Below are 18,887 nucleotides of genomic sequence, written 5' to 3'. Positions count from 1 at the left end.
CTCAGGCTGTTTGGTCGTGGTGGTCTAGTTACGCTGACTCCCCCCCCCTCCCCCGGGTATACCTCTCGCATGGCGTTCACTACTCAAGGCGACAACCGGTCAACTACCTAGTTGGCTAGTGGCTAGCTGGTCATTACCATGGGTGGCATCTTGGCCGAATAACACAAGTGGCATCAATGTGCTGAGCGTCCGTTGACGTTCGGCGAAAGGCATCAATCACGATGCGTGAGTTCTCTGCTACCCTGCCGCACATACATAATTATATGCTAAAGATATCAGACTAGTTACGCTGCAGATGCACTGTTTTAACTACTCGACGATGCAGAGTTCAGCTCGGAAGTCAATCAGAAAGGCGTCTCTGCGTGTGCCGTATTAATATTTTGGCCCCGGGTTGAACCTACAAGGAACGGCCGAGTTCTTCCCGCTGGGGGTTAAGAGACATGTATAAAAATAACCGGCAAATTCTATTATTCAAGGGCAAATCGTATCTGTCCTCCTCCTCTCCGGATTGATAACTGAGTTCACAGTCGCCTCGATCGGCCGCCGATGCTGGTTTCTCCCGGTTCTTCGTCCTGCCGCGGCATTCTCCTCCCTACCAGGGCGGACGGCTCCCTCGCTTCCTCGCTAGCTACTTGACCACCAGCTAGTTCGCGAGAGAGACGGGAAAGAGAGGCATAACTAACCAACCTGGCTGCCACTCTAGGCTACTTTAACCAGGCCCTGTGCGCAGTGAGAGCTCGGATGGCGTTTTTCTTTTGATTCCTCCCCAGTCGCTCACCCTGTGGCGCACCGCGACTGCAACCATGCAGAAAGGATAACTAGTTCACTACAAAGGGCTGTTTGATGTCGATCTGTCCACCTGCAGCGCCGTTGTATCGTTCGCGGAATCCAGGATGCTGAAGGCGGAACCCTCTTCCACTCTGCCTTTGAAGGAAGCCAGGCTGTCTGAAGACTTCAACCAGTTGTGTTCCCAACCGACAATCTACGGGAGAAAGCATAACTAGTTATTTATACCTGGAAAGGGGGTGTCAGACTGAGTCTTTCGTTCTCTTCTCCCTACCCAGCATCTCTAGTCGTTCTCCAGGCAGCTGTTGACCAGGCGGCTCCCCTTTCAACGAGTACCTATCGCACACGTCGAACAGGCCATGGTAGTGCAAAAGTCAAGCTCTTATGAAACGGATAAACATTCCACATTGAAGAGTCACTCCTCTGCTTGCACAGGTGGATCATATGTATAGCAAAACTCTAAATTGATATCAGCACTGTGCTACAGAGGAATAACAGCTTTCTTTAAAAGAGCAGCAGGAGGGCCCCATTGAAATATATGCAGGCCCCAAAAGAAGGCACATACATCTATATACCTATATACCACATCGTCTCATTGACAACCGAAGCCATGGCATCAGGAAAGATGGAAGAGCCTCCAGTCTCTTGGAGCTCAACAGCGAGCACGATTCCCCCTTACGATGGTCCCCCAAGGAACATTGCTAGCATCGATGCTCTGGATTTCGGCGTCCATTTAACTCCCAAGAAGTATGAGATGGCGGGAACCCATCCGGACTCCAAGATCATGTTCCTAGATGTTGAAATTCTGGACTCTACCGGAAAGCTACCCTACCGTGGTGATGTTCTCATTGAAGGTATGTCATGTTTAGCCTGTCATGTTTCACGGTTTCATGGTACATGAATGTACGTATCGGCGGCGATTAACGATTGGTGCAGGAGAGCGAATAACCGCCGTCGGAAATATTCCTGGAAAAGAAGAACTCAAGAAAAACCCCCGTGTACGCAAGATCCTTGGACGAGGGCGCACGTTAATGTCTGGCCTAGGCGATGCTCACACACATCTCTCCTGGAACGGAGGCGACCTTGAGCGTCTTGGTGAACTTGCTGTCGAGGAGCATACCTTGCTCACTGCCAGGAGTGCTCAGTGCTATGCTGACTCCGGTTACACAATGTATGCACTAATTCTTTTTATCCTATTTTGCTTGATATTCCAGATAGTTATATCCCTCTCTCCCGTTATTTTTATTTTTATTTTTTATTTTTATTCCCCCCCCCCCCCCCCTATCAACTTGTTATCTATCTACTATACTCTCAGATTTGCCTCACTAACTAGTTATTTGATGTAGGTGTTTCGGAGCGGCAGCAGCTAAAGATCGATTAGACGTGGTGATTCGTGATTCCATCAATGATGGAGATATACCTGGTCCAAGATGCCTGGCCAATGGAATGGAAATTGCCCGACGTGACGGGGAGCTGGTGGCTGGGATAACTGCATTCGCTGACGGTCCAGAAGAAATGAGGGAAAAGGTCAAGCATCATGCTGAGCTTGGAGTGGACCAGATAAAACTCAGTATGTCTGGTGAGGAGGTAAGTGATACATGCATAATGCTGCTCAATTCTCGCATGAACGTTTGTTAATGGCTCACTACAGATAACGGAGACCAGAAGTGCACAGGATTGTTACTTCACAGACGAAGAAACCGCTGCTTGCGTCGATGAGGCTCATAAGCGTGGAATACGTCTTTGTGCACATGCTCGAGCAAGGGATTCGGTAAAGATGTGCGTGAAACATGGAGTTGATGTTATATATCACGCCTCGTATATCGACGATGAAGGTGAGCCATTTACCAACTTGCCGCGGGTTGTGAGAAAGTCTACTAAAAAGCTCTATGACAGGAATGGACATGTTAGAAAAAAACAAGGCAAAACATATTGTTGCCCCAGCCATAAATTGGTTGGTAAATATATTTACCGAGGCCGCAAAGTTTGGATACACTCCTGAAAAGGCGGAAGAAGTTGGATACCGGAAAGAAAGGGATACCGCAATCTTAGCTCTGCGAGAGATGCACAGGCGTGGTATCGTAATATTGCCAGGAGGGTAGGTCTATCCCTAGGACCCACGAAACGAGAAATGTCGTCTAACGAAGCCTCCGAATAGTGACTATGGCTTCGCCTGGACCCCCCATGGCACATACGCCAGAGACCTTATGCACTTCCAGGAACTCATAGGTTTCACAGCTCATGAGAGTGTCATCGCCGCTACTGCTGGCGTAGCAAAGCTGTTCATGCGCGAACATGAACTGGGTAAAATCCTACCAGGTTATTATGCCGACTGCATCCTAGTCGACGGAAATCCGCTTGAAGACATCACTGTTCTCCAAGATCATGCAAAACTCGACGTCATCATCATCAACGGGCGAGTACATAAGATTGGGAAAAGGGATGGTGCTGGTAGGGTACCTTTGAGTGCCAACCCTGAGAGCAACGGCCATGCAAACGGTGCCGGGAATGATATACCAGATGGTGAGAATGTCCACCATGAAGAATTCCCGGAGATCAAGAAGAGTATGCAGAAGCAATATTAAGTTATATGCCCGGGTCGAGGCTTTTTGGGGCAATGAAGGATATTGACGACTTATGAACCATGAGGCATGCCGTAACGAGTTAACGTGTTATTGTTGGATTTCGGTGACGTATTTTGGGATATTATCACGAATTTCATCATGCATCATTATATTCGAAATGAATATAGTAGATGGCCCAGTGAAATGTAAAGTCATACAATGAAAATTGAACTATAAACAATATAATTGCTAGTAATACCAAACTTCGTAACTAGAGATCATTTGCTATCAGAGAGCATCATAAGGCACAGTCATTGGATCATTATGGAAAAAAAAAAAAAAGGATAAATAAATAAATAAAAATAATAAAAATAAAGGGCGGAAATGGGGAGAGGATATAAACACTTGACGTAAAACCGAAATCAGGATATCAAAATATCAAAATCATAACAGGATGGAGAAAAAGACAACAACAATAAAATGACGAGAAAGCCACCCACAATAACAGACAAAAAACACACAAGCTCAAACCAACCCTCTATTTTTTTATTTTTCATATTGATATTATAGATTTCTTCATCTTGTCATAAAAACATACCTCTCTCCGAGAAAAGGTGGCCGGCGTGGAGGTGATCTATCAAGTAACCGACCGTGTTCATCGAATCTAGGAGGCAGCTCAATAGTAGAGTCGGAATCAGGGTCGGTTTCGCGCTGGGAATGTATTGGTGGTTTGTGATACTCAGGAGAAGGATCATAGTGTTCGGAGCGACGGGAATGCTCATAAGTGGAATCGGATGTGGCAAGGGAGGAAGCTGATGACACGCTGTTGCTATCAGTGTAATACCCACGGTCACCGGAATGATGCGAAGAAGAAGGAGAATTGGAGTAACGGTGATCTTTAGTATGAACTCGTCTGTCGTGATCAATTGTTGCATCGGAATCAGAAGCAGAATCGTTGTCGTCACTTTCATACCCGTCGCACGAGGAAGATGATGGAAGGTTAAACTGGACAGACTTCCGACGGGTAGGTACCTTGTCATTCTTTGGCTCGTGAGAGTGCGGCAGAGGCAGTGACGAGGACGATGAAAACTCAGATAACGGGCGATTATAATTTTGAACTGGGCTTAACGGAGGCGATTCAAATAAGGATCTCTCTGAAGTTCCATTCCCCTCTACTCCTTTTTCTCCGTATCCATTCTGGTGTTGGCGAGATGGCTGTGGAACCTTTACACCTGCTCCTATTAGTCGTGTACAACATTCTGTGAAGCAAGGGTTTTGCGGAAACATACATTCTCATCTCCCCGATATACTGGAGGGCCCCCTGGCCCTGGACCACCAAAGTAACCTGGCCCAGGTGGAGGCCCTGGTGGAGGAGGATATCCCCGTCCCCCAGGTGGTCCTGAAGGAGGAGGAACACCATAGTACTCCTGCGCTGCTGGGGGTTGATATGAAGCAGGCCCCGGAGGTGGGCCAGGAGGGGACGGATATTCTTCTTCATATGGGTCACGGTAGTCTCTATCATATTCGGCACGGCCATTGCTATGCTTCTGATCACGGTGGTCTACAATTATTGGTCAATCAGTGTACTCATTGTGGAAGGAATATGACTACTTACGTTTTGCATATTCGTGTCCTGCATAGCCAGCTCCCGCAGCTAGGCCAGCGGCAGCTAGCCCTGCGGCAAGATTTCCATTTCCATGACGGCTACGTGAACGGTTTTCACGTCTGTCCTTCTTATCCTTCCTTCTTCGGCGTCGCTCTTCACTATCAGACCCAGCGTATTCGGTTGAATCGCTGTAAGAGTCATGCCTCGAGCGGTTGCGACTCTTGCGTCTGCGTGATGGCTCTTCTAGCCGAGGCTGATCAGGGCGGCCATAATAATCTGCGGCCGGGATACGACCGTAGACAGGATCGTCGCCATACTGAATTAGTTCTGGAGGTTGAGATCTGTCGTTGATGTCAAGACCTGCCATGTTTCGCGTGGCATCTGAGTACGATGAAGTTGACTGCGATCGTCGATGTCGGGAGCGCGAACGAGAGCGACGTCGTTCTTCTTTCTCCATTTCATGTTTCTTTTCAGCTTTTTTCTGCTTGTTGTTCTCATACATTGCAGCAATAGCTGCACTACCCAGTCCTGCAGCAGCAATGGGTATACCCTGCCTGATTCGGCTGTGAGAACGAGACCTGGAACGATGGCCTCTGCGGGAGCGTGACTTGCTGCGAGCATGTTCAACAATTCCCGCTACTGTAGCACCGGCAAGACCGGCTTCAGCCATCCGCTGATTGCGATGCTCAGAAGACTTTTTGCGTCGCTGTTCCGAATCTTCTGTGTCAGATGAGTAAGATTGGGTAGACTGTGAATCCCGGCGGTGACGACGGTGTCGGGAGTGGCTCTTTCGGCCGCGATGTTTCTCAGACTTAGGTGCATTTTCTTTCTCTGCTTTGTTCTCTGCATGCTTATGGGCGATTGCTACGGCGCCAGCAATAGCAGCTGCGCCTATCCCGAGGCCAGCAAGCGTCTTCGTACGCGAATGAGATGAAGAGGAACGAGAACGATGGCGGCGAGACCGGCTGCGATGATGTTTGCTATGATATCGATGCCTATGGCTGTAATGCTCGCGATCACGTCCACGATCTAGAGAGTCAGCGCGACGACGAGATTTGCTTCGGTGTCTGGATATGGCGTCCACAGCATATGCGCCCACTGCCCCAGCGCCAAGGTCCTTCGTTAGGCGTGAAAGAGTGCCAGAATGTTCTTTGCCGTGATCCTTTCTGCTATTGCGCCGCCATAACTCTGCGGCACCGACACCGGCAAGAGCGCCTTCTGCCATGTGCCTACGATGATGATCATGCTCGTCGTCGCTTTCGTAATCGCGATCATGGCGATGATGTCGACGACGATGTCCTAGGCTTGATCGACTATCCGAATAACGATCTGAATAGCGGTCCGAGTAGCGGTCATCGTAGTCTCGGGGGTCCTCATCATATTCTCGAATGCGGCGCTCATACCAGTAATCAGTGTCATGGGGTGATCGATGGAACACAGTGCGATCCTCTATGCCATCAGAATGATGACGAACAACCTGGTATTCATCCTCATGGGGAGAATAGGTTGACCCCCGATACGCTGTGTACTCCTCAGCTGGGGTCATAATAGGGATCTTAAGGGCTTTGGTCGACATATGGGTAGGTGAAAAGATGAATGAGCTGGAGGGGAGAAGTGAAGGAAAGATAAAAATAAAAATAAAAATAAAAAATAAAAGACCTACATTCGCGGTCGATGTCAACATATTCATACTCCTGGCGACGGTCCATCGTACTAAGGCGGCGGGGCAAGATCTCGCTTCCAGAATCGTCTCGGTGGGAACGGGAGTCGGGCGCAATGACGTAGCGTTTAATATAGTAACTTCCACCGTTTGAAGATCGGGGTTCAGACGCCCGTGAGACTGTATCAAGTTCTTCGTCTTCTTCGTCTTCGTAGTAATAGTGGTACTCTCTTCCTCGGAGACTCATTCTGGGAGAAATGGAGCCCGGATTGGGCGGATATCGGTTGATAACCGGGAATTTTGTACTCTGAAGTCAGGGAAGAGTACACGGTATCCCTCGGCTGGAAACCCTGATCAATAGTGCTTTGAAAGAGGGGAATAGCAGCAGTGAGACGAGAGCAGACGAGGAAGAACTGAACTCTCTGGAGAAAGGATGAAAGGGAGTTGACTTGGGGCGGGGCTGTTAATGCCCAAGTGCGACTTGGCTGATCGCAGGGTTGTATCCTTGACAACCGGGTACAACGGGATACAGCGGAATACAGGCTTTCGACTGGGTAATGCATATATAATATGCGTCGTGCACACGAAGCCCATACATACTCATACACCGTAATACGAGCACTCTTAGCATGACATCATTCCAAGTTTTCTGATGAGAGAATGCTGGTAGATCCAGGAAAAGAGCAAACACACTCAACGTGTTGCTTGCTCAGCTGGGGTATGAGGCGACACTAGGGCCGAATCAGCGCTGCTTAGGGTCCACGGAGATGACGGAAGACGATTCTTTAATCCCTCGATAGCTCATTTTACTATGAATAAACCAGCAGCATTCATGGATAAGTCGGCGTTCTGTGCTCCTTGTCAGCCCTGCCGGGCGTTGCCCCAGGCGTGTCAGCGGGCTGCTTGACGCCAGAGACCGATGCATGGCGCCTGGTCGACCTCCCTCGGCCCAATGATGGCCGTTCTGTCTGCAGCTACGTGGCGACGATCCGGAGAAACTGAAGTCGGGGCTGGCAAGGCTGATGAGCCTGGCGATGTCGAGGTTGCGGTTTGATGTTGATGTTGGCGTTGAGGTTTACGAGGTGAAGTCTGGTTTGCCTAAAAGGGAGGCGGCGGGCCGCGGCAGAACCAGAAACCGCCCTTTTGGCTCTACATTGCCAATATCAACGTCCAACGTCAACGCTCGACAACTACAGCTCACAGCGACAGGCACAGCTACGACTCGCTCGCCACTACGACATCTAGAGATTAATAATTCAAATCCACTCTTCAACAAGCCCATCTCCAGAAGACGGCTGTACGGAGCAACTTTATTTGAGCCGCGGAGTTCCCAGTCCGCGGATACATCTCGAAACATCGGCAGACGCCGATGGCAAAAGCAGGCGTCGCGCAGAGAAAACATCCGAGGCGAAGATGGCACTGTGGATAGTTAACGTTTGCTTATCAATCCTCTTTCTGGTGGCTATGCCACTGGCCTTGCCCATTCCTGAGGATACAAAGAAGAGGGAGGGGAAGAAAAAGGAGACAAGGCGATATCTGCATGGCTGGTCTTCGCGTCAACAATCTGGTAGTATACCGTGCCTGTGGCCAGGTTCGCGGTCTATTATGATGTACATGGACATACGGCCTCCTTGCCGCCGGATCAAACGTTAGCCCTATGGACTTGGGTTAGTGGTGCCTAACCAAGCCTTGTTAGGGGGCCATTATCGTTGAACTCTTGGATAATACCTATTCCCCGAACGGATGGCTTAAGATTTATTTCAATTTGGAGAAAGAAAGTATCTGCTTTCTCAGCCTTCTGCAAAAAGAACCGCAGCCCTGGCGCTTATCTTTGAGCCATCCAGGGGGATATTCTAAAACAAATACCTCCCGATGTGTGTATTAACTCTCAGTTCGTGGCAGGATTCGGCCCAGCGGAGTCTCATCTTTAATAATTCATGCCTCCTCCTCCTAATCAACATCGATTAGCAAGCTTAGTCGAAGTCAGGCACCAACACCCAGTATGATGGAGTAAAAATATGGAGAACTGGTGACGATTCTGGATAGTCTAAACTTATATTATGTTTCGTTGAACTTGGTAGCCTGCCATCAAATAGTCAGTTCTGTTTGTCTAACTAAGGGTATCCTATCAGTTTCATCGTCCTGGGAAACTCTCTGGATTCAACCCTTTTTCGGATATATGTATCATACGACATCTATTGCTGCCTAACCAACTAATTTGTGATTTCAAAGTGGCTCTGGATATCCCTGGCCACAGGTAGCCAGGAACTGATGCGCAGAGCGGGCAATTTTCCAAAATCCAAACGCTTGATGTGTACGAAGTACCATGTTCAGACTCACAAGACAGACATTGCTTGATCCGAATATGAGGTAGACTGCCCGAAATTGATACCAGGGCCGGGCAACGACACCTCGGAAAATGGGGAAGACCGTCACTCTAAAGGGCATCACTGCCATTTGCAAGGCTGTCGATGAGAGCTGTGTTGATCGGGTAAATGGGCTCCATGTGCCACGTTCATGGTGCTCAACCAGAAAGAAGATACAGCGGGGGGTGGCAACGGGATGCGGCCTCAGAGGAGCCCCTGACGCTCGATTCAGTGCACTACCTAGCATCCTGTACCCAGATGGTTCCTGGACATTTGGTTGAGCGAGACCACTTGTCCCGGGCTGATTCCGGGCTTCTGGAGGAGCTTTACCTCGAGTTGAAAAAGGCCAAAGTCCTTCAGGATGATGGCACTTTTGTTCCAAAGAGGCATCACTCCTTGCATGCCACTCTCCCATACCGGTGTGTTTCTTCCAAGATACAGATGCAATATTAGTTATTTATGCTGGTGCTAATGTGCCTCTACTGGTACTCCGTAACTGAGTTTGGATATTCAAGTCTCAGCAAGATGCCGGCCGACTTCAAGGAGAATACCTGTATCATAGAGCACATTTTTGCAGTGAATGGTTAGTTAACCAGCCCGGTGAGAAATGGAGTATGGAGTATGAGTGTCTGATATACTCGAGCGCCATGGTATCATCCCGTTTACACTCTTAGATACCCATATCAGCATCAACTGGGCCGGCATTATGGTTGAGAGCCACATATAGGCGATGTGTCGAATACTTTCAGAAGAATATATTTGATCCGCTGGGAATCAAGCGTACATCGTCATCCTGTCCGACGAGCTGAAATCGAGGATGATTACTATGGATCGACGAGGTCCAGACGGGAGCCTGAGCGCCGTACCGCATCGCAGGCAGCAAGTCCTGGCAGCCGAGAAAGAAAAGAGCGAGACTCTTGTTCACAGCGGTGGCGGCGGCCTTTTTTTTTTTTTTTTGGCACCGTCAGAGACAATACCGGCATGATCTGAATCCCATGCTATCTCGAATTGAACTAGTTGACAACCTGGACTCGACTATGCTTTGCTCCAGGAATCCTTGCGGCATTGCCGAACGACGGCACTTCGCCGACGACAAGTTCCTCAAGCCGATGTTCCAGAACCATGTGCCGGAGATGTCTGATTTTGCTCAGCATGTGTTGTCTCCCCATCCAGCCTGTCCTCGCCAGTGAGCCAGTACGGCTGAAGACTCCATTCCATGGGTTATATAGCGGTAACAGCGCCTCTTGGGCGGGCATCGCCAACTATTTCCGGTGGTGTCAGCCGTGAGAAGGAGATTGGGGCTTTGATAGCAACGCAGACTGTGATGATGGGAGATAATCCTCTTGTCTCCTGCTGGTCTATCGCCATCTCATCATCTCTGCTAAGCCGGCAGAGCATTAACTTACTAACCAGCTAACTTCCTCCGGCCTTCCTTGGCTTCGATGGGCTAGACCCAACTTCAGCAGCAAGGCAAGGCAAGGCAAGGCAGGCCAGGCAGGCCAGGCAGGGTTCAAGGGTCGACAGGCAGGAGGATCCTCTTCGTTCTCCGTCTGCTTCGCTGGCATTCTTCGTCTTGCTCGTCCCGTCCTTGCATGGTCAAGGGCGTCTTTTCCTGCTTTCTTCGCTCGTTACATCATCTCCCCCGAACATGAAACATGTCTCTACCGTTCCTCTGTGACTCTATTCGACTCCCCAGCCTCTGCTCTGCTCCTCCGCGTCTCCATCGCCCTCGCTACTGTCGTCATCTCACCGTCTTTCCCCCCTTTTTTATATATCCCCCTATGCTAATAACACAAAAAATATCAAAAATACAAGTGACGCACTTTCTGCTCACCGCTTAGTACCCATCTCGTAATGTGATTACCGGAGCCATTCTCGGCCCGTAGACTCTGCGTGGAAAAAGACACTCGGGAGTGCAACAGCCGTCTTAGTCAGCAGGTTTGTTATGTATCGTACGGTCACCGCAAAACGAGGCCTCGAACTTCTTCAACGTCGACTTTCTCAACTTCGCAACTTCAACTTCAACCTCGATTCTCTTCTTATATGCAAACGGAGAACACGCCCAGCCCGCTCGACGCCGTCGCCTTTCTCGCATTTCTCGCCTGTCTTGCCTCGCTGGCGGCGTGCAACTGGCTGCTCGTCTTCCCCGCGGCTTGCTGCCCAAGCTACGACACCTGCATCCGCTTCATAACTCGCAGTAGCCCAATAAACAAGCTTCCGGCATCGACCTCTTCACAACCGCCAAAACAGACGACCTCCCCATTTCGACAGGCCAGCAGACTGACAGACTGGGCCTCTTCCATGTCCAGCTTCACTTTGCTGGCTCCCTAGACCTGTTGCGATCGCTGTCTCGCCGTCTGCCTCCTACTGGCCCTCGCCGGGCCCCCAGATTCCCTCGCCTCGCGCGTTGACGTGGGCCGTCCTTATTGGGCCCTACCTGTTGTTTTTTTCTCTTCCTCGCCGCAGTCGAAACAGATATATCTGTTTTATTTTTTGTTTTGCTCTTCCTTTCTCTCGACCCCTTGCTGCTCAATTCGTGCAGCTTGATCGTTGGACGGCAGAGCGGGAGGGAGCCTGGATCGGTCCGCCCTTGTTGTCAAGCCTGTCCTGCGGAACTGCCCAAGCAGCCTGGCATCAACCACTTAACGCATTCGATATTGTTCGGGGAGGGAAAGGCTACCGCTTCCAGAGCTGGATCATGATCGTCACCCCTGTATAACCGATCCAGCACACCTCGCCTATGCTCCATTTCTAATCGCTCTGGCACTGACAAATCCATTTTTTGTTGGCGCCCATATTGGTTTTGCAAGCTCCTTTTTGACAATTCCATCCGAGTCCGTCCCTTGATAGCTGGCCAATCTCAACATAATGGGGATTTGCTGACCTATGAACGCCTCATTTTGATAATTCACCCTGTCCGTCCATCCCTCGCTGGCCGATCATCTTCGTGGTAACGCCCTCGTGTCGGATTCGACAAGAACGATACCCTTTACTCTCCATATCCCCCTCTCCCTAAATCCCCGTCATGTCATCATCTACTAGCCGCCTTTCTTCCCCATCTAGGCCAACGCCAGCTGTGCCATCACATGATGACACTGTCAGACAAGATGCTCATACTTCCGCTGGCCCCGAAGGCCGCACCAGCACCAACGGGAATGGCGCCGGGAGTGCACGCGAGCAGCAGAGCCCATTTAGGGCGACCTCCCTATTACCTCCAACCATACTGCACCCCTCAACTGCTCCCGCACCCATAGACCCGTCATTGCGTCCAAAACCTCTCCACCTTCACCATGGCAGACCTCTGCATATGTCCTCCTCTCCCAATTCTGTTACTTCCTCGCGAGAGACGTCTCCCATACCGCGCATACCGCGCTCAGCCATTGCTCAACCAGCCGCCCACTCATCGGCGTCCACATCTCGATCCATATCCAGATCACGGAAAGGCAGCAGGGATCTTAGTATACCTCGCTCTCCAAGCGGAGCCGCCGCTGTCTCTTCTTCACAAACACAACCACAGTCACAGAACGGCCATAAGCAGCTTGCCGACGTGAACAAACCCTTGCTACCTCCGCCAGTCGACACGTTAGGACGTCTCTCCCCGATCTCTCCGTCCTTCACGAACAAACCAATCGATTCACCATCCCAACGCTCTCCAGGGCTGAAGTCACCTCAGCCACAGTCTAATCTATCATCCTTCAGCCTGCCGGACAGCGTTCCTGAGTCAGCTCGACTGCCAAACCAGGAGAAAGATAGCAGATGTCAGCAACAGCAGCAGCAGCAGTCATCTCAACAACAGCAACAACAGCAATCGGAAAAACAGACTGAAGACTCCGAAGATAGCCAAATGCGGAGCATCAGCCGTAACTTGTCCCGTACCGGGAGCGTGGCAGGTTCTATGCTTGAAACCGTCGAAGAGGCTGGAACTCCTACACCAACCGATACTCATACCACTTTAGATTCTAAACTCGATGAAAAAGAGCGCGGAAAAGATGATACCTCGTCTAAACCCGGTGGTGAAAGTGGCTCGGACTCGAGCGGGAAAAAGAGAATGGCTAGACGTCCCTCAGATCCTCATAGAAGAAATCCTTCTGTCACGGCACGGCCGAATGCGGGTGATGTACTCCCAAAGCGGTCATTTACCTCGCTCAGCTCTGCTCGCGGAAAGCCGGGAGAGATATCCATGACGAACATGACTGTAGAGACCGAGACAGTTAGCTCTGTTCCACAGGTACCCCTAGGCGGGCCAGCGACTGAACGTGGAGGAACTGGCACATTGAGAGAACGCAGAAGTGATGAGACTATCCGGCCCAAGAAAGAAAAGAAGAAGGCATCTAGGAAAACCACAGTGCCACCCGGAGGGAGTAAGTCGGCTTTTCCTATATATGCTGTTCATTGTTAGACAACGTACTGATAACCTTTGTCCAGTGTCCTCGAAGGCGGATATCTTCGAAGCCAAGGTCGCTAGTGCAGTGGATGATGCGGACTCTTCCGACTCTGCGGAGACGTTTGTCTATGAATCTAATCCTCGTGACCCTCATCCAGCCCGCCAGCATAGGTATCATTCTCGGACCCCTTCGACCGCTTCAGCCGTCAGTCAACTTGACCAGTACGGTGGCCGCACTCGATCTGCCCTTCGTGACACTCCCGGTTTTCATGGAATTTCTGGCAAGCGAAGCATGAAGTTTACTAACAATACCTACAACACTTTTGACGGCGACGATACTATGTCTTCCGGACGTGGCAGCTCACGAATTAACGGCCATAATATTCATACAACCAGGCATCATACTGGCAGACATGCTCGCAATGGAGCAAATACATCGTTATTCGACCACGCACGTTTCTTCTCTTCGCAGCAGGTGCCGACGTCCAAGGGCTTTCGATATTTGTCAGTAAATGGCAACAGCGCACCCCATCGGCTTTCCGCTAAACAAGATGGTGACTATGGCTACGACTTTGACGCAGAGGGTGCTGATGATGAACGTACCCCTTTGGTGAATGGCCCTAATGGACGTAACATTCGCTCCCGCCACGGTCGGCGACCTGGCAGTTCAAGCCTTCGACAACTAGAGTACATGGAAGAACGACGCCGCGGATGGTTCGCCCGAGCTACTCTCTGCACACTTCTACTTGTCCTTGTCATTATCCTTGGGGCCGGAACTGCCGTATTTGTTGTCGGTGTGACCAAGACGTTAACCAATGTACAAATTCGAGGAATTCAGAATGTTCTTGCTTCAGAAGCCTTGCTCATGATGGACCTTGATGTTCAAGCGGTCAATCCAAACCTTTTTACTCTGACCGTCAACCACCTAGATGTGAACATTTTTGCGAAGAGCAAATTCCTGGAAGTGGAGGAAATGGATTTGGGGGAAACGAGGCTTCTGCCTCGTACAGGCGATAGCAAGTCGCGAGCTATCCTTTCTCTCGCTGCGAGAGGATTCGACGTTGAAGCTGAGCAACGACAAAGAGCTGAAGGAAATGTTGATAAAGGCACTGACCCCATCCATGATCCTTCTGCCCCCAATCCACAAACTATGCTACTTGGTCGGGTTTTCCACCTTGATTCCCCGCTTACGTTTACTCCCTCGCCTTGGAAACACCTTGCTTCCAACTCAACCGCTCAAATCCGTGTCCCGAAACCGGGAAATAGGACTGAGGAAGGTGGTTCTTTGCGCTGGGAGAAAATCCAGCAACACCCCTTCGAGTTAATTGTTCGGGGCGTTGTAAGATATGAACTTCCGCTAAGCTCGATAATCCAGAGCGCGCCCGTCAGTGCAAAAGTTGCCGTTCTACCTGACAAAGGCAATGCAAAGCCAACATCGACATCGACCCTTACTCCGACCGCTCCCACGAAGACAGTTACGGCTAAGGCGTTCACGGAAACCTCGACCTCTTTAGTCATGCCGACCCTCTTGCCTTGAGCGGGTAATAAGATCTCCCAGCTGTAGATCGTCTGTACGACTACCTTTGAACTTTTGATTATATTTTAACGAATTTTCTATCTCTTCATTTTGCAAAAGAGAACCATCTTGCGCGCATTATTATCTGATGATTCTCCACAGGCCTTGAGTTTATCACTCTGAGCCTACTTTGCTTCTCTCTTTTTTCTTTTCTTCTTTCTTTTTTCTTCTTTTTTCTAAGCGATTTTTATATCAAAACACTTTATACCCCTGTTGCTTGCTGTTACTATGCATAGCTGTTTTAATGGCTTTTGATTTTGTTATCTTTTTTTTTTACTCTTTAATATTTTTTGTCGTTGCGTTTGTTTCTATGTATATGCTCCCGTAAAAAGGGAAAAATCCGTGTTTCTTTGACATTGCTGGGGGAAACATCATGACAACAACACCAATGACAACAAAATAGACCGGGGAATTGGGGAATTATGGGCGCAAGCCGGGGGTTTCTTTTTCAATCTCTTTTGTACTAACTTTGGGCCTCTGCATCGGCTTTTGCCGCCATCTCAACAGCACACTCCTTTAAGAGCCGAAGCAAATGAGGCATAGCAAGAAGGTGCAGTTGAAGATCTCCATCTAACAGTGCCTCTTTTTATGTCCTTACCTGCTTCATCTTTTCCTATGTTATTAAGTGGAACAAGTTTACCATGAATACAAATATAACTACAGCAGATTCAAGCAGAATGTGAACGGAACATATGATATAACTACAAGTCGAATGGAATGACATCACGGAGGTATATCCATAGAGTCCCGAAGTCCACATTGTTTAATATATACCCATTTTGGTCCTCATCAGTAGGAAGAAAATATTCAACATTGGTTCTAGGGGTGACTGATAAAGAAATATAAAATGTTTCTAACTCAACTTTTCGTATAAACCAACGGTCGAACTGGTAAAGTAAATGGTTCTGAAGAACGAATAACCATATAAAAATCCCCGTAGATTGTCAAAAATATTAATCAGTCGGATTCCAATCCAACACTTCATGCCGCCATGCTTCAAAAAAATCCAAACCGTACTCGTGCGCTTACCATTTACACCATGCAAAAAGGGAATGCGACAAAATGGTATCCAGATAGGGAACGGGGGGGGGGGGGGGGGGGGGTGGGGATCCCTTTCCCGGCGGTATATATATAACTATGCTGTTTACACGATGCGGTAAACGCGCTTGGCGACATAGAAGCAGACAATTGCAAAAAGCACCAGTCCGGCAGTTACTATAATGAAGTGTTAGCAGCCAGCACCTATGGGTGATTGGTGGACTAAAATCAGATGCTCTGGAAACATACTTGACCAAAACCAGTTGAGGCTTTCAACGTCCTGTCCAGGAACCTTGACGTTCATCCCCCACATGCCGCAGATTATGTTCATTGGAAGGACAATGGTGCCGAGTACTGTGAGCTTGCCCAAGACATCGGCTGTTTGTTCTTGTCGTTCGTTCATTCGGATGTTTATCTGAGCAAGATAATTTGAATGCGCACGGGAGAGCAGTCTAGGATTCAAAGTCAGTACAACGACCTTAGGACACGAAGGGGATGGGACCGACATACGTTTCGTAATGAGTTAAATTGCTTGTCATAGTCAAGATATGATCCTGGATGTCACCCAGGTAGAGTCCAATTTCAGACTTCGGGGCAACTTCCCAGTACTCATTGCAGCGTTTTGCAAACCCTTTGATAACATCTGCCTTGTTGCCTAGAAGCCTGTAAAGCCCCATCACTTTCTTACGGCATGCACCGACCTGGCGAAGCATATTGGTTCCAGAGCCACTTTCTTCTAAAGCAGCAGTCTTTTCGTTGTTTTGATCAGAACCTATTTCCTTGTCGTCGGAATGTAGGCGTAGGATCTTGTCATCAATCTCGTCGACTTCTTCCTCAATAGCATGGATGAGAGGGCCGAAAACGTCAGTGATATCGTCAATGATAGCATATGATATCCAATCGGCGCTCAGGATTAAGTAATCTTTGAGTTGACGGATTCTTCGGCGGACGTTTGCTGGATGAGGAGTTCGAGAGAAGTGGAAGCTGAGAAGACCCTCTCGGAAAACCACCACGTACATATTCACGGGTTCGAGAAAATCAGGACTGTTGACATCTTGCTCGAAGGTACGGTAATTGATGAAGTAGTAATTCCGGAACAGTTCAACCTTTTCTCGTGCTTCTTGCATCATGATATCTTCGGCAGTCAAGGCGTGTATTCCAAATGCTTTAGCAATGATTCTCATTTCACTGTCAGTGGGACTGAGAACATCAAGCCAGAAGGTAGGCCGGGGTCCATATCGCGGCTCTTTCTTAGGGCTAGGAATTCGGCTATTGCCATTGGTAGGCTGTGGGGATGTGCTATCCGGGTTGTCTGATAGGAGGTCTGGAAGATTGTTTGTGTTGTGGTTGGCATTTGTAGATATAGATGGGTGTTTATCACGGCTTGTTGTACCGCTATAAGGGGGGGAATCATCTTCATCCGAAGAATCGTCTTCTAGTAGTGGAGGTTCTGGAATGAAAAGGTCTCGGAAAGTTTGGCCAGGTTGTTCAAGTTCGGATAGTGTCTGGCTGTGTAAGGTGCTTTGAAAATCTTCATTAAAATAAGTGAAACGGTACGGTGCTTCCTCTTCTTCATCTTGTTTCCACGCCAGATTTCGAGTTCTTAGTCTCCCCCCGATGAGCACTGGTTCATCAATTCTCTTGGAACGGGTTCCACCACTGCGAGCCTCCTTCTCATGCTGGCTCCATTCATCCAACACTGAAAGGTCGGGCCATACTCTCCGTGACCGCCGTCTACGCTCACGGGTATCTCCACCGGTTGGAATATGTGACTGGAGATCTTCTTCGCCGAGATCTGAAAGGCCACTAGCAGGGAAGCATACATCTTCTTCCACTGGAAGAGTAAGTGTTCGGCGGCGCTGTAGGTCCGCCGGAGAGCGCGACATTGATCCATGTCTGGATTGTAATCCTGGCCTTCTCGAGTCTGTATCCACATTGACTACTGCATCCATGGGTAGACTGTGGCAGCTCAGCGCTTCTGGTGACTGTTGGCGAACGAACTCAGGTCCTGTTATTACTGTTTCGTCATAGCCCATATTATTAGGCATGATTTTTGGGCTTCCGGGCATAGAAGGCGGGTTGTTGACATCGTATCCCTGCCTCGAAGCTAAGAAGGCATCAGGCGTATAGCTGTTTTGTGGTGACCGCCTTGATGTTGGGCTGCCCATACCTGGTGGCATAGAAAAAGGTGATCTTAAGTCAGATCCATAACCCCGGAGAGCACCGCCATTCTGTGCTGATGAATTTAACAACGGCGAACGGTCGTCTGTGATGGCGAAGTCGTCCTCTGGCAAGGTTTCGTGTCTGCGTATTTTTGTACGTGAGCTGGTAGGGGATTCAACGGGCAGTTGGTCGGGACGAAAGCTCTGGGCTAGTCTGCTCTCTCGGCGCGGGCGCATCATGGGTTGATTTCTATGAGTAAATATTAGCATTACCAGCTTGAAAAACGACGGTCACTGAAAAGAGCATGTTGTTAGGAGGTTGGCTTACCGGTGATCCAGTAAGGCTTCACTCTCAAGGCTGGTCTCACTGAGATTTCCCCCGCCAGACCTTCCAAGGTTGTAGAACGGGCATGGACGAGTCTCTGTCAGAGAAGCATCCTTTGTATCTTCGTGCTCTTCATTTGGTTGCGTGTCGACTCGACTGAGCGGCGACTGGAAATGAGAGTTATCACCAGCTGGAGCAAAGGAAGGTCTTCTGTTCCGCTTCTTCCTGGGAGCTCTGTGTCTTCTTTTTTTGGGCGTACTTCTTTCTGCCCCCATGACACTGTTGGTGGGATCCATCTTTAGGCTGGACCGTCTGAGGAAGAGATTTTGACTACGGAGATGGTGAATATCATCTGCGGAGTCCCGGCCGAGATCCTAACGAACTTAGGGTACTTTAAAGCCGTATGCAGGTTGATGGCAA

The 18,887-nt window shown here is 49.3% G+C and overlaps 5 protein-coding genes across 5 annotated transcripts; 3 read left to right on the top strand and 2 right to left on the bottom strand.

The window, feature by feature from the left end:
• Nucleotides 1–1,324: 1,324 nt before the first annotated feature.
• Nucleotides 1,325–3,371, top strand: ARB_07721 (uncharacterized protein; the record flags this gene model as incomplete). The annotated part of the gene is made up of 6 exons (XM_003013955.1): nucleotides 1,325–1,640; nucleotides 1,723–1,957; nucleotides 2,133–2,373; nucleotides 2,438–2,621; nucleotides 2,683–2,884; nucleotides 2,945–3,371. 6 exons carry the CDS (start codon nucleotides 1,325–1,327, stop codon nucleotides 3,369–3,371), a joined length of 1,605 nt encoding a protein of 534 aa, XP_003014001.1.
• A 504-nt stretch (nucleotides 3,372–3,875) lies between these two features.
• ARB_07720 (uncharacterized protein) lies at nucleotides 3,876–6,863 on the bottom strand (the record flags this gene model as incomplete). Its single annotated transcript, XM_003013954.1, has 5 exons — nucleotides 3,876–3,888; nucleotides 3,949–4,574; nucleotides 4,640–4,911; nucleotides 4,966–6,492; nucleotides 6,620–6,863. 5 exons carry the CDS (start codon nucleotides 6,861–6,863, stop codon nucleotides 3,876–3,878), a joined length of 2,682 nt encoding a protein of 893 aa, XP_003014000.1.
• Nucleotides 6,864–10,134: 3,271 nt separating this feature from the next.
• Nucleotides 10,135–10,770, top strand: ARB_07719 (uncharacterized protein; the record flags this gene model as incomplete). Its single annotated transcript, XM_003013953.1, has 2 exons — nucleotides 10,135–10,265; nucleotides 10,434–10,770. 2 exons carry the CDS (start codon nucleotides 10,135–10,137, stop codon nucleotides 10,768–10,770), a joined length of 468 nt encoding a protein of 155 aa, XP_003013999.1.
• Nucleotides 10,771–12,007: 1,237 nt separating this feature from the next.
• On the top strand, nucleotides 12,008–14,903 carry ARB_07718 (phospholipid metabolism enzyme regulator, putative; the record flags this gene model as incomplete). Its single annotated transcript, XM_003013952.1, has 2 exons — nucleotides 12,008–13,343; nucleotides 13,408–14,903. 2 exons carry the CDS (start codon nucleotides 12,008–12,010, stop codon nucleotides 14,901–14,903), a joined length of 2,832 nt encoding a protein of 943 aa, XP_003013998.1.
• Nucleotides 14,904–16,170: 1,267 nt separating this feature from the next.
• ARB_07717 (uncharacterized protein) lies at nucleotides 16,171–18,763 on the bottom strand (the record flags this gene model as incomplete). The annotated part of the gene is made up of 3 exons (XM_003013951.1): nucleotides 16,171–16,432; nucleotides 16,491–18,284; nucleotides 18,471–18,763. The coding sequence occupies 3 exons, from the start codon at nucleotides 18,761–18,763 to the stop codon at nucleotides 16,171–16,173; spliced, it is 2,349 nt and encodes a 782-aa protein (XP_003013997.1).
• Nucleotides 18,764–18,887: the final 124 nt, after the last annotated feature.

Source organism: Trichophyton benhamiae (genome assembly GCF_000151125.1).
Source record: "Trichophyton benhamiae CBS 112371 chromosome Unknown Abenha-G-c-312d04.f1, whole genome shotgun sequence".
NCBI lineage: Eukaryota > Fungi > Ascomycota > Eurotiomycetes > Onygenales > Arthrodermataceae > Trichophyton > Trichophyton benhamiae.
The sequence above is the reverse complement of the archived record's forward strand: the minus strand, read 5'-3'. Positions and strand labels throughout refer to the sequence as shown.